We start from the raw sequence: 13,249 nt of genomic DNA on the forward strand, positions 1-13,249 counted from the left end.
TTGTCTCATGGCTTTCAGCAATGTTTCCATCCTTAGTTCCTGTCTCCCTATATAAAGAGGGCTGAACCTGGGGATCCCACACCAGGCACAGTGAGGGACACTGCAACAGTCCAGCCTCACTCCTACAATTCACCTCCACCCAACAGGACCATGAAAACCTCCACAGCAGCCCTTTCTGTACTTTTTGTGTTTGTCTTCTGCTACCAGGCCACCTCTTCGCCAAGTGAGTCCAATCTCTCCTCTCCAAGGAGCTGTCTCCTCTTTCTGTCTGCTGTATGAGGTCTAGTAATTCTTGGCAGCTCTCTCTTACTAGCATCTGCTTTAGGAAAGGAGATGCCTGTCTCAGGGAAGATGGCTGTGGTGGGAGCCCACTGTGGGAGCAGCACTTCCTCCAGTGGGAATCTTCTCATCATCTGACCCTACTTCTCCCCATTGGCACTTTTCCTGGTCTGATGTAACAGAAAACTTCTCTTCCAGTTTCTCTCAACTTTGGTCCCTGCTGTGTTGCGTACATCACCAGACCATTGTCCTTGGGCCGTGTGGTAAAGTATGAGCATACGGGCAGCCACTGCTCTCCACCAGCTGTGATGTAAGTAGATCTCAAGCCCTGCTTGTCCTGAGAGTGTGAGGGAACCCACATCATACCTCATCCTGACATGGAAAAGTACTGGGCAGGGCTCTCCCATGTGAGGAGAACAGCCTGGGAACGTATCAGAGGGCAATCCCACATTCCAGGCAGCCAGTTTGTGGACCTCCTTATTAGATCTGAGCCAAAAGCACTTTTGCTGGTCACCTCCCTCACCCCAGATAGTGGGACCCGGCCAGGATGATGAGATGCTGGGACAAGGTGGTTTAAGTGCAGAGAGCAGGACACCTGTAAGGACATGGAGCCACCCCCACCTCATTTCCCTAGGGTTGTTTTGCAGCCTGTAGAGGTATCTGGTGGGATATCTGTGAGTATCTGTCACTGTTGGCGTGGAGCAGGTAGTCCCACTCTCCTCCCTGTCTTCCTTTCCTTCTCCTCTCCTCACTGGATTTCCTTTTCCAGATTTACCACCATCAAGGACAAGCTGGTCTGTGCCAACCCTAATGACAAGTGGGTCCAGGACATAATGAATCAATTAAAGGACAATAAGCACAGTGGATGAGCAATACCCTGCTCTCTCCAAGCACCATTTCAGCAAAGATGTGCTCTCATGGACACCTCCAAGACATATTCTATTTTCTCATTACCTGGGAATTTGGCAGGGTATTCAACTCAGTCTTTAGCTCTTTTATGGAAGGTTGTGCAAATGCAGTCTTAATTTATTTGACATTTTCAGTAAAACTTCTCATTCTCCTTTGTACTGAAGATGTTATTTTTGTATAATAAAAATGAGCAAAACTTGCAACTTCTCCCAGTGGTTCTTGGGATTCAGAGACTGGGGTGTGTAGCAATGGCTGGAAGGGGGTCAGGGCTGACACTCGAGGGTTTGTGGGTGATGGGGTGACAGCTGGCTGTCCCCCAACCCCTCTGTGCATGCAAGGGAGAGCACTTCTCATCCTGCCTGTCCCGCCTGCCTCCTGCCGCGGCACGTTCCCAAACTCCCGACTCCATGCAGTGGGTGCGTGTCACGGGGATGTTTTGGCACAATTGTTGGTGTGGCGAGGGGTCCTTTACCTCAGCCAACATCTCTGGGCAGCGGGCAGGAGCCTCAGGGGTTCCGCGGGCTGCTGAGCTCAGCCATCACCAGACCCGACCCCATCTCCACCACCGTCCCGGCCCGGGGCTCTCTCCGGCCGCGGGTTATTTCTGCTGCTTCCTAACGTGTCCCGCTCTCCCCGCGGGGTTTTTCTGCGGCTTTGCCCCGCCGGGCTGGAGGCAGTCCCAGCCCTCGGGGCTGGCTGCAGCTGTCCCGGCCGGTGCCAGCTCCTCCCCCCAGCAGCACGGAGGCTCCGTGGCCGGTGCTTCACGGTGGCGAGGCCGGCTCGTCCTCCAGCCTTTCATGGCACCGCTGGTTCTTCCTCTCCGTGGGGCTGTGCCAGCCATGCCTGCCTGCGAGCCCGCCTTTGCTGGTTGACGAGGGGCGAGGGACGTGCCCGTCGAGACCAGGGCCACCATGGCGCTGGCAGGCGCCCTGGAGCGGCTGCAGGAGGAGGCCATTTGCCCCATCTGCCTGGAGTACATGAGCGAGCCGGTCAGCATCGACTGCGGCCACAACTTCTGCCGAGGCTGCATCGCCAAGCACTGCCAGGACAAGGGGCTGTGGGCCGACGGGCCATTCTCCTGCCCGCAGTGCCGGGCCTCCTGCCACCGCAGCGGCTTCCGACCCAACCGGCAGCTGGCCAACATCGTGGAGAGCATCCGCCAGCTGGGGCTGCGGGGCGGCCTGGGGCCCGAGCCGGAGCCGGGGACCCCCCTGTGCCCCCAGCACGACGAACGGCTGAAGCTGTTCTGCGAGGAGGACGAGGAGCCCATCTGCGTGGTGTGTCGGGAGTCGCTGCAGCACCGCCCGCACACCGTCTACCCCATCGAGGAGGCGGCGCACATCTACAAGGTAGGGGAGGCTGAGGCACCGGGTCCCTGTCCTGCCCCAGGCACTCTGGCACGGGGGTGTGCGACCACCGGGACCCCAACACACTCAGTGGCATCGCTGGGAAAGCAGCAGGAGGGACGGTGACCTCCCCCCCACCCCCGCAGCCGTCCTCGCTGCGGGGATAAGGCTGGACCCGCCTTATCTTCCACACTGCTGGTGGATCCAGGCTCACCCTGTCCGTCCGGCTCGGGAGCGCAGCCTGGCTCCCTGCCCATTCACAACCCCTGGAGAAGCTGAGCTGGTGGGTTCCAGAGGACATTTTGCCCCGGTGGAGAGATGCTGGCACCCAAATCCCACATCCCAGCTATGATCCTGGCAGTGCCACCATCCACCCTTCACCCCCGTGTTGAAAGAGGGCTGTTGCTTTGGTCTCCAGTGAGGGAAAACATAGGGGAAATCTGCGGAGCATGGAGAGGGTTAATGCTGTGAGCAGAGTGAAAAGCACAGCTGCTTTGTTCGGGTGCCAGTGCTTGGCACTGCCTGGCACTGGGTCAGTGTCTCCCCCCAGGCAGAGGGGACCCAGCCAACCTGCAGTGCTCAGCGGGTGCTGTTGGGGTGAATTGAGCCCATTTTTCCTCTTTCCAGGTCAAACTCCAGAAATCCCTGGAGAGTCTTTCAAAGGAAGTGGAGGAGGTGAAGAAGCGTGAGTCAGCAGAAAGGATGAAAACCCAGGAGTGCAAGGCAGGTGCCTGTCTTAATTCTTTAAAAATGAGCTTAAGAGATATCAGGATTTTTAAAAAAGCCACCCTGAAGGATCTTGTCTGGGACACAGATTTATCATTGTCTTCAGGCTGTGTCCCTGTGTTCTGCTGTCACCTGTATGAGCAATGCTGGAAGCCAGGCTCTGTAACCATGTGGGGCTCTATAAAAAGATTTGCAAGGAGCAGCATGCCAGATTCCCTGGAATCATGAGGACTTTATGCTGGTTTAAACAAGTAGACATGGGCTATTTTTTATTGCCTTTTGTTTTACAACATGTGCTTGAGTTCCAAGCCAGGCTTGTGATGAGCTCCGCTCCACAGCAACAGGAACCAGAAGTGTTGTCATAAGAAAGAAAAAAAAAGCTGAATTACTGCAACTCTGTCTCACTCCAGACAGTTCTGGGAAGAGCAGACGCCAGAAAACAGCTGCATTTCAAGTCTCTTGGGGTGAAAGCTGGAAAGTAAAAGTAACTGCAGAAAAGGAAATGAAACTCCTGGATGAGTTATCCAGCCATGAATTGGAGCAGATGGTTAATCAGCTCTGGCAGGGAAGACAGGTTTCTCTGAACTCCCCTAGTTTTTCGCTCAGCTCCCTTGCCTGTGGCAGTCCAGACAAGTGGTGGTGGGTTTTAAGGATGTCCCTATGAGCCCTCTGTCCCCACTGGGGGAGAGGGACAGAGAATGTGAGAGCTGTGTCACTGTCCTCCCATCTGCCTGAGTCAAGGCTCAGGATCGCGGCTCAACTGCCTCCAGTTTCCTCTGGTAGTGCTTTTACACTAAAAAGAACAAAAAGTCCCATGTGAATGGTGGGGGGGAAGAGGCTGCCCTGGCTTATCAGGTCTTCATGACTCAGGTCCAAGTACTTGGATGGGGAAAAAAAAGGAGTTCAATTTCCTTTCCTTTATCTTTTTCATTCTGTGGTTTCCTGGCCCAAGCTCACTGCAGAGTGTCTTTCTGCAGCTCCAGGTTTCCAGCCAGATTTTAGGGATGAGGTGAAAAGCCCCAATGCACTGGGAGACCCTGCCAATTGCTGGCTCTTCACCTTGTAGTGAAACCCGGGGAGCCTCCTGGGCTCTGTCTTTCCATCCCTCCACAGCCCCACGGCTTCCTTTACATGGCAGATAGAGACAGGACATGAGGGAACCGTCTTAAACTAAGAGAGGAGAGATTTAAATTAGATATAAGGAAGAAATTCCTCCATTTGAGGGTGCTGAGGCCATGGCATAGGTTGCCCAAAGAGGCTTTGGCTGCCCCATCCCTGAAAGTGTCAAAGGCCAGGCTAGATTGGGCTTGAAGCAACCTGGTCTAGTGGAAGGTGTCCCTGCCCATGGCAGGGGGTAGAAGCAGATGGTCTTTAAGATCCCTTGAAACCATTCCATGATTTCATGACTTTTCTACCTCTTGCTCTTAACTGGGGATTTTCCCAGCATTGTCCACCTGCCCAAACAGTTTATTATCCTGGATTTGGCTGGAGGTATGAGTTGTAATAAAAACCTACCCCGACACCTGAGGGCATCTCCTTGCAGCCCAACACACCCCAGACCTCTGGAGTCCCGCTGAGCAGAAATGCCCCAGGCAAAGTCCTGCTGCTGGCAAACTGAGGATGTGGAGTGGGAACTACAGTGAGGTGGCAGCACAAGTTTGCCTCTGGCTGGTTTTTAAATTCATGCACTTATCACAAAAATGCAGTGTTTTCCCAGGGCCTGATGCCGGGCATGGATGCCGGAGCATCTGGCTCTGTCTTGGCTGCCTGGATAACGTTCACCCCATGAATCTTCTTATCCCAAGGAGACAGTAAAGAAAAAGCGGGAGAGGATTGTAAGTGAGTTTGGGAAGCTGCATCGGCTGCTGGCTGATGAGGAGAAGCTACTGCTCCAGAAGCTGGAGGAGGAAGAGAAGCAGATTCTGCTGCTGATCAATGAAAACCTGGCCCGGCTGGTGGAGGAGAAGTGCTTGCTGGAGGAGCTGATCGTGGAGATAAAGGGGAAGAGCCAGCAGCCAGCTGATGGGCTGCTCAAGGTTAGGCTTTGTCACCAGCACCACTAACTCAGCCCCAGTGCCTTTGTCACCTGGGTGGGTGGCTTGGCCCAGACAAACCCAGAGTCGTTTTTGTCTTCTTCTAGGACATGAAAAGCATCCTGAGTAGGTGGGTGATTTTTCCTGGTAGGTGCCGTGATTATTCCTGGTAGGTACCCATGATTATTACTGGCAGGTACCCATGGTTATTCCTGGCAGGCACCAGGCTTGTTCCTCCTACTGTCCTGGATGCCTCCAGGCTTTGAGGCAGATGTTTGCATCTGTTCCACAACGGCCACCCCATCCTCCCTGCCCAGCATCTGCTTTGGTCCTTCCGGGGTAGACACAGGAGGGACTGAGACAATCCCTCGGAGGTTCCATCCTCTTTTTCCAGGGGCTCAGAGCCAAGGTCTTGCCTGGCTTGTGACATGTGAGCTGCATCCCCTCCTAAGGGATGTGCTGCCCAGTGGCTTTGTCCCTTCCTTCCCCAGGCCTGCCACTGCTGCTCCCTGTATCGTTTAACTCTGATCTCATTTGGATTGCCAGTATGCAAGTAGTTATCCCTAGTGCTCTTCCCAGCCAGAGCTCCAGGGAGGCGATGGGCAACAAAAGGGCATTGACCCCCCTCCCAGCTGGAGAGGGGCCATGGTGCAGGCTCTGGGTACAGCTCAAGGGCATCCTTCCCTTCTCAGGTGTGAAGCGGTAAAGTTCCAATCTCCCAGGGCTGTGTCTGTGACCCTGAAGGAAAACTACAGCATTCCTGAGCGCTGCCTGGGCATGAGGGACATGCTGAAGAAGTTCAAAGGTGAGGGGGCAGCTCCTGGCACATTTGGGCTCTGGTTTTCCTCAGTACCCTGGGGCACAGGGACGTTTTTCCAATAAGCTTTGTCCAGTTGCTCTAAATTTGTGTACTGATGAGTTCAGGCTGGTTTCATGGTGGGAAGACCTTTGTTGTGGTCTTGGATGGATTGTGAGGGGACCCTGAAGCCCAGGATGTCCCTCGGGGGTTTCAAGCACCATGTTGCCCATGACCTCTTGCTTTCAGACCTCTTTCTGAAGCTGTGGAACTGCCCTCCTTGGCTTGGCTCTGCAGCCTGACTCCAAATATTTTGATGTGGCTGATTTTCTGTGTTACATTTCCCCGCTGCCAGGCAGTGCTGGGAGCTGTGCAAAACCACAAGCAAATACTTGTGGGATGTGGGGCGGTTTGGGAGAGCCCAGCATTCAGGTCACAGGCACCTGTTTGTGTCTGTGCCTGCAGATGCCTGAAGCCTTGTCCATCCTTCCATCCTTCTCTCTGTCCAGTGGACGTGATTCTGGACCCAGAGACGGCACACCCAGACCTCAGTGTGTCTGAGGACCGCAAGAGCGTCCGGCGAGGGAGCAAGAAGCTGCTTCTGTCCCTCTTCGACAACCCCAAGAGGTTCGGCACCGCCCCAGTTGTGCTGGGCAGTCCGGGCTTCTTCTCGGGCCGCCACTACTGGGAGGTGCAGGTGGGAGACAAGCCCGAGTGGGGCCTGGGGCTGTGCCGAGAGGCTGCCGGTCGGAAAGGCTCTGTCCTCTTCTCCCCCAACAATGGTTACTGGGTGCTGCGGCTGCAAAATGGGGGCACCTACGAGGCCCTGACCGTACCTGTCTCCCCCGTGACCCTGAGCGTGAGACCCCGGCGCGTTGGGATCTTCCTGGACTATGAGGCGGGAGAGATCTCCTTCTACAACGTAAGCGACCGCTCCCACATTTACACCTTCACCGACAAGTTCTCAGGCAATCTCCGGCCTCTCTTTTTCTTGGGTGCCTTTTTGGGGGGCAGAAATGCAGAACCCTTGGTGATCTCCTGGGTCAGGGACCCACAGGGGACTGGATGCATCATCTTGTGAGAATGGCTGCCCTGGTTTGTCACTGGTGGGCAGAGACCTGCGAGCCCAACCAGCTTCTGGTGAGTGGGGCAGCGCTAGGAGAAAACCTCAGTGCCCTGGTGAGTGTCCTGGCAGGTTCTGGTTGCTGGGGTGACCTGCCATGTGTGACACCCACTGTGTGCCATGTGTTGGGAAGGCACTTTGCAGCAGGAATGTGCCATAACCCTCTGTGCCACCACTGGGGACAGGGGAGTCCCCTGATCACTGATGCCTTGATACTCATCTCACAGGCTGCTGGAGCAGGGTATGTGCCCAGCCTGCCATGTAGTGCTGACTTTGATGTGAATTGTATTGGAATAAAGCAATAAAGGCTTGATTTGGGGAACCTTGTGTGGTTAATGGTTTGGGTTTGTAGTGCTGCTACTCCGAAATATCTCAGAAGGCGAAGGGTGCTGCTGGACCTCATCCTCTCCAGCCCAGAGTGTCCTTGAGAGATCCCACTGTGGCATCTGTGGGACACAGCAGCACTCTCCAGACAGGGATTTGGGAGTGGCAGCTGCCTGTGGGTGGTTTCACCCCAGCCTTGTGGACTGGGGCCTGGGGTGAAGAGAGAGGACATTTGTTTGGTTGTGGGTGGTCCCTGGGCTGCTGTCTCTGGAGACTGTCTCTGGTCAGGAGATCTCTTCCAGGTCTGTCAGCTCCAGCCCTTCCACCCCCACTCAAAACCCCATGGGTGGGAAAGCTCCAAGTGTGGGGAGCTGCCCATCACAAGGCAGGGGTACTTCAGGGCTGCAAGATCCAGGGAAAGAAAAATAGCCCAAACTCTGTCTCCAGTGTTCACCTTTGGTCTGTCCATCCCCTAGGACATCCCTTCTCCAGGCTGTCTTGCTGCCTCAAGGCTCTTGCCTTGAACAGGCTGCCAGTGTGTCACTGGAGGGAAAGCTCATCTAAGCCTGAGTGGGGCTGTGGTCTCTGCACAGGGCCAGGAGGCAGGAGACACTGCCCTGGGTGCACAAAACACTGCCCCATGGCACACGGGGTGCATGCAGTGCCACCAGCCCTGGACCACCTGCTGGAGTGGATATGCAGTGTGTCCTTCAGACAGAAATCAAGAAGCTGCTCAATCTGAACTCTGATTCAATGCAAACAAAATGAGATTTGGTAAAACATAGTCTGAAATGCTCAGCACAATTTATCATAGAGTCCTGGACTGGTTTGGGTTGGAAAGGACTTTAAAGCTCATGTTGTTCCACCCCCTGCCATGGGCAGGGACACCTTCCACTGTTCCAGGTTGCTCCAAGCCCTACCCAACCTGGCCTTGGATACTTCCAGATCTGGGGCAGCCCCAGCTTCACTGGGCAACCTGTGCCAGGGCCTCCCCACCCTCAGAGGGAAGAATTCTTTCCCATATCCCATCCAGCCCTGCCCTCTGGCAGTGGGCAGCCATTTCCCCTTGCCCTGTCACTTGTAAATTGTCTCTCTCCAATTCTCTGGGGATGTCATGGATGATGCTTTAGGAGGCTTCTAGTGAATAAATTAGCTGTACTGGGAGAGCAGTTCCTCTTGACTGAGTTTTGCTGTGTTTTGGGGAGTCCCACACTCCTTCAGGACCTTTCTTTTGAAGGCTGCACAACAGAGAGAACAGACTAGTGAGACAAGCTCAGTCACAGCTTTGCCATATCCTGGAAGGAGAAGGATGATAGGTCTCAGTGGGTCCAGCAGTGCATTGACACCCTGGAGATATTACATGGAGATTGTGATCTTACACTCACTCAATGGAGAAGGAGTTTACGGAGCCTGAGGAGATAAGAAAGGACATAAACTTCAAGGCCTTAAGAAAGAGCTGAAAGCAGAGGCAGTTGGTGGAGGGAGTGGTGAGGACAGCCACAGAAACCTGTTGTGCAGGGAAGGAACCAGGGTAAATGTCACTGAACCCGGAGTGGGAGGAGCTGATGGAATAGAAACTGTGCAAAGCAACCCGATCCTGGCAGGTGACAGACAAGTGGCACTGGTTGCAGTGCTGGGGGGGTAAAGTGTTTCCAGAAGAAGCAGAAGGAAGTGCAACAATTCAGAGATCTTGCAAGGAAGGGAAGAAATGAATGAGTAGAAAGGATGTGAGCTCACCCCAATGCAGCATCCAAAGTGTTTATAGCAATCATGAATCTGCCTCCCCCAAGGACAGTGGAGGTCAAAGGTATGAGATAGTTCTGAGTAGGCTCCCAGACTTTCCATCTGGTGGACTCTGCATCATGTGCTTCTAAGAAACTGCTTGGAGCAGATACCAGTCTGCCCTCTGATGCCCAGACTAGTTGGCAATGGCCAGCTCCCAGCTCCCAGAGCAGCGGGGAGCACTGGGACCTGGCTTTGGGAGCTCCCTGCTGCCCTGAAACTAATCCTGGGGTGATTTGCAAGCAGGATTTCTCTCTAAGCCACGGCAAGTAGAGTTCGTCCCTGTCCTTGGTGGCAGTGCATTGATGTCTGGCTATAGCCTCCACACAGACCCTGTCCTGCAAGGACCAGATTCCTGCTCAGCCTCATCCAGAGGGAATGGCTCACAGCACAGCAGAGAATCATAGAATCATGGAATTGTTCAGGTTGGAAAACACCTCTAAGGTCATAGACTCCATCTATTACCCCAGCCAAGGACTGTTCTGCTCAAGGGCTGTGGTTTGGCTGAATGCAGGAATCCCTTGAGATGCCAGATCCAGCAGAGGGATCATGGATTGGGTGTTACTGTTTTTCTGAGCAATCACTAGATTAAAGTAACACTTCAGGCATTGGCTCGTGGGGCAGTTTGCTCGCCCCCAGGCACTGGCGGTGTCCCCTGTTAGGATTCAGCACAGTTAACAGACCTGCAGCTTCAGAAATGTGCTTTCTCAAAAATGTGGCATCCTTCTCTTCTAGAAGAAATGCTTCGTCATCTCAGGGGGATGTGAGTCATCATCTGCGTCTTTCTAAGAACTCAGCAGAAATGTTCTTTTGGGTCCTCATGGCCACTTCTGCCTTTTGTTTGCCATCACAGGGAAGGCAACAGCCAGGCACAGCTTCTTCTGTAATACTTATGTGTCTTCCTTAGCCCTGGAAGTCTGGGATATTTCACCACTTTAGGAAAACACTACTTTTGTATGCAGCATACAAACCCATCCCCTTTTTATTATATTTTTGGATTCTGGTCCCTCAGAAGTGACACACCCCCTGCTCATGGTGTCTCTGGGAAAAGCTGTTCTGGATGCAGGACTGAACCTCCCCTCCCTGTGGCAAACCAGGCCCTGGGATGGGGAGGAAGGCATGGAATTGACACTTTTTTGGGGTGCACAAACATTTTGCCTTCAGTGTGTCTAATTCCTCTCTGAAAAGTGGAGATGTAAAAGCTCAGACCATGAACACTGACTGGCTTCAATCCACATCCCCATCAGCACAGCCCAGCTCCTCCTCCTGTGAGATGCTGGACTCCAGCCTCCAATTCCTCTGGTATGAGATGTGCCTCAAAATGCCTACAGACACACTAGAGTGATGTAAACAGCAAATATGGAGACGTGCACATATATTATAATAATGATATTCTTATCATAGCAATGATTGAATTTTTGTTCACATCTACGCTTGCCCAGGACTTTTGTCAAAATTAAAAAAACAAAAAAACAAAAAAACAACCAAAACAAAACAAAACAAAAAAAACCCCAACAAACAAACAAACAAACAAAACACCAAAAAACCAAAAAAAACTTAACCAAACAAAGCAACCCCCCCAAAAGAAAATATATATATATTGTGCAAAACATTCAGAAAATTCCACACTCTGATTTCAGGATGAGTAGTTTACAAATTCCAAAACCCCTAACAGCATTGTTCTTGTTTTGATCTGAATCCAGAGAAAATTCCCCTGAAAACCACCCTCCTCTTGGTCCCAGCTTCACTTTTCTCATCTGTTGCCTCGAGCTTAAGGACCCTTTCTAGTTCAGCATGTTCAGTGATTCTGGTGTCCACCTGCTTGAGCACCCCTTGAGACCATTTATAGGAGGGATGAGCACCACAATTAGCCCTGAGCTCCGGGCATGAACTTCCTGGGGAGAAAAAAACTCTTCACCATGAGGGTGGTGAGGCCCTGGCACAGGCTGCCCAGAGCAGCTGTTGCTCCCCCAGCCCTGGCAGTGCCCAAGGCCAGGCTGAATGGGGCTTGAAGCAGCCTGGATAGCGGAAGGTTGTGGCAGCAGCTCTGTGGCTACAGAGAGCAGCACAACTTTCCCAGCCATTGTGCTGGGAAAGGCTGTGAGATCAGAGAAAAGAATGATAAATTCTTACCTTCACTTGCTGTCCCTGTTGTTGTGAACCTGTGGAATGTGTTACGGAGATTTGTTTACCAGAGAGTGATTTCTTGATTGGCCATGGTGATGGTATTCGGATTGAAGGACCAACTGGGTCCACCTGTATCATAACTGTCTATAAAAGCAGTGGGTTTCTTAATAAGTATATTTTAATAAAGTGATTGATCAGCCTTCTGTGAATCATGGAGTCAGTGCTAATTATTACCCAGCTGGGGGCCTGAGATGACAGAAGGTGTCCCTGCCCATGGCAGGGGGTGGAACAGGATGAGCTTTGAGGTCCCTTCGAACTGAAGCCATTCCATGATTTTATGATGCCATGATTCTGTGACCCAAGGATTGCACGGTATGAGGGTCTCCTCGCATGCTTCAGCTCTATCAGCAAAATCAGCCTCAAACAGCTGCACCAACCACAAATACATCTGGTGCACATGGCAGGGTGATCCCGGGGTGAGGGCCTGAGCTGAAGGTGCCGTGGGTACTGCAGCCCCTGCCTGCTCTGAGCCACCCCCATCCTCTGCAGAAGGCGCTCCGTTCTCACCTCTCTGTGGCGTGTGGAGTTACAGCTCTTTGCTGGCTCTTCTGAGTTGTCACACACAGGCGGGTGCAAGATCCAGAAAGACATGAGTAATCCTGGGCTCCTGAGGCTCCCAGAATAGCGGTGAGGAGCTAGCTAAGGTGCCCTGGAGTCGAGGGGGAGGGCGCGGAGGTGGGAGGCTGGAATGCAGCCTGGGTGCTTTAGGACACTGCACAAGAGGTTGTCTGCTCAGGCTCCAGCAGTGCCCAGCGTGGACGATACTCACTGGATGACCCTGTGCCCTTCCACAAGAAACCTGAGGCTGTGAGACTGCTCCCAGTGGCATAGAGGCAGGCAGGGCTTGTATCCGAGAAGGACTGTGGAGGCTCAAGTGATTTTGGGATAATACTGTCACAGGTCTTCCCCCTCCTGTCTCCTGCTCCTGCTGTTCCCTGGAGTGAGGGCAGCTCTGGGCACCAGGCTCTGTGCCAATCTCAGTCCTCAGGGTGAATCTATCCAGCAGCGCCCAGGGTGGCTGGTACTCAGTGCCCAAGATGAGTTTGCCTTCTGGAGCTGGCCCTGGGGTGTGCAGGGTCTGGAGAGTCCAGGCTTTCACCAAAGCCAGCCCCTTCACATGCCCGCGGCGATGTCCCTCTGACCCTCCCAGCCGTGGGCTCGCTCTCCTCCCAGCAGCAGCTCAGGGAAGGGGGCTCTGGTCCTGCACTCCATCTCCCCTCCCTCCTCTCAGGGTGCTATTTTAAGCTGGATGCAGTCGGCACTGGGGTGGGATGACTGAGGGGATCCACAGGGCCCCAGGGGCTGCGGAGCCGGGGGCTGCAGCTCCCCGAGTAAGGAGCGATGTGTTCCTTCCTCCCTCAGACACACCCCGTCCCCCTGGTCCTTCCCAGCCTCCTCTCCCTGCCCACCACCCACCCTCTGTGTCTGCTCAAGGTCACCCCTCCCCAGGGCACCTCCTGCCCTGCTGGCCTGTGTCCCACTGGTGGTTTTGTCTGAAATCCCAAATCCAGCATGGAAATGCAGTGTGCTAAACCGGGCATCCTTCCATGGAGTGCACCAGAGATCCAGGCAGGAGGAACCCAAATACTCCTTGCTGATCCAGCAGCCTGTCCAGAGCTGATCAGAGCATCCCAAATACCATCAGTGGTGTGGGAATGCCATCAGGGATGTGGGAAATACCTTCACTAAGGTGGGCTCCATTTCCTTTAGCTCCAGGGGGGACCACGGGAGATGTTTCCTTGCA

General features: G+C 53.6%; 1 protein-coding gene across 1 annotated transcript; it reads left to right on the top strand.

Annotated features, from left to right (window-relative positions):
- Positions 1-1,895: 1,895 nt before the first annotated feature.
- On the top strand, positions 1,896-7,525 carry LOC121346894 (E3 ubiquitin-protein ligase TRIM39-like). The gene is made up of 6 exons (XM_041425051.1): positions 1,896-2,537; positions 3,162-3,257; positions 5,066-5,296; positions 5,401-5,423; positions 5,986-6,098; positions 6,599-7,525. Exons 1-6 carry the CDS (start codon positions 2,100-2,102, stop codon positions 7,168-7,170), a joined length of 1,473 nt encoding a protein of 490 aa, XP_041280985.1. The 5' UTR covers positions 1,896-2,099; the 3' UTR covers positions 7,171-7,525.
- The last annotated feature ends 5,724 nt before the right edge of the window (positions 7,526-13,249 follow it).

Source organism: Onychostruthus taczanowskii, unplaced genomic scaffold (genome assembly GCF_017590055.1).
Source record: "Onychostruthus taczanowskii isolate IOZ18803 unplaced genomic scaffold, ASM1759005v1 scaffold86, whole genome shotgun sequence".
Lineage (NCBI taxonomy): Eukaryota > Metazoa > Chordata > Aves > Passeriformes > Passeridae > Onychostruthus > Onychostruthus taczanowskii.

Excerpts from the sequence above, each read along its gene's own strand:
- LOC121346894 (XM_041425051.1), top strand. The coding sequence starts at position 2,100 with ATGGCGCTGGCAGGCGCCCTGGAGCGGCTGCAGGAGGAGGCCATTTGC. Across the intron at positions 2,538-3,161 it reads AGGCGGCGCACATCTACAAG|GTCAAACTCCAGAAATCCCT; the intron begins GTAGGGGAGGCT and ends TCCTCTTTCCAG. Across the intron at positions 3,258-5,065 it reads TGAAAACCCAGGAGTGCAAG|GAGACAGTAAAGAAAAAGCG; the intron begins GCAGGTGCCTGT and ends TCTTATCCCAAG.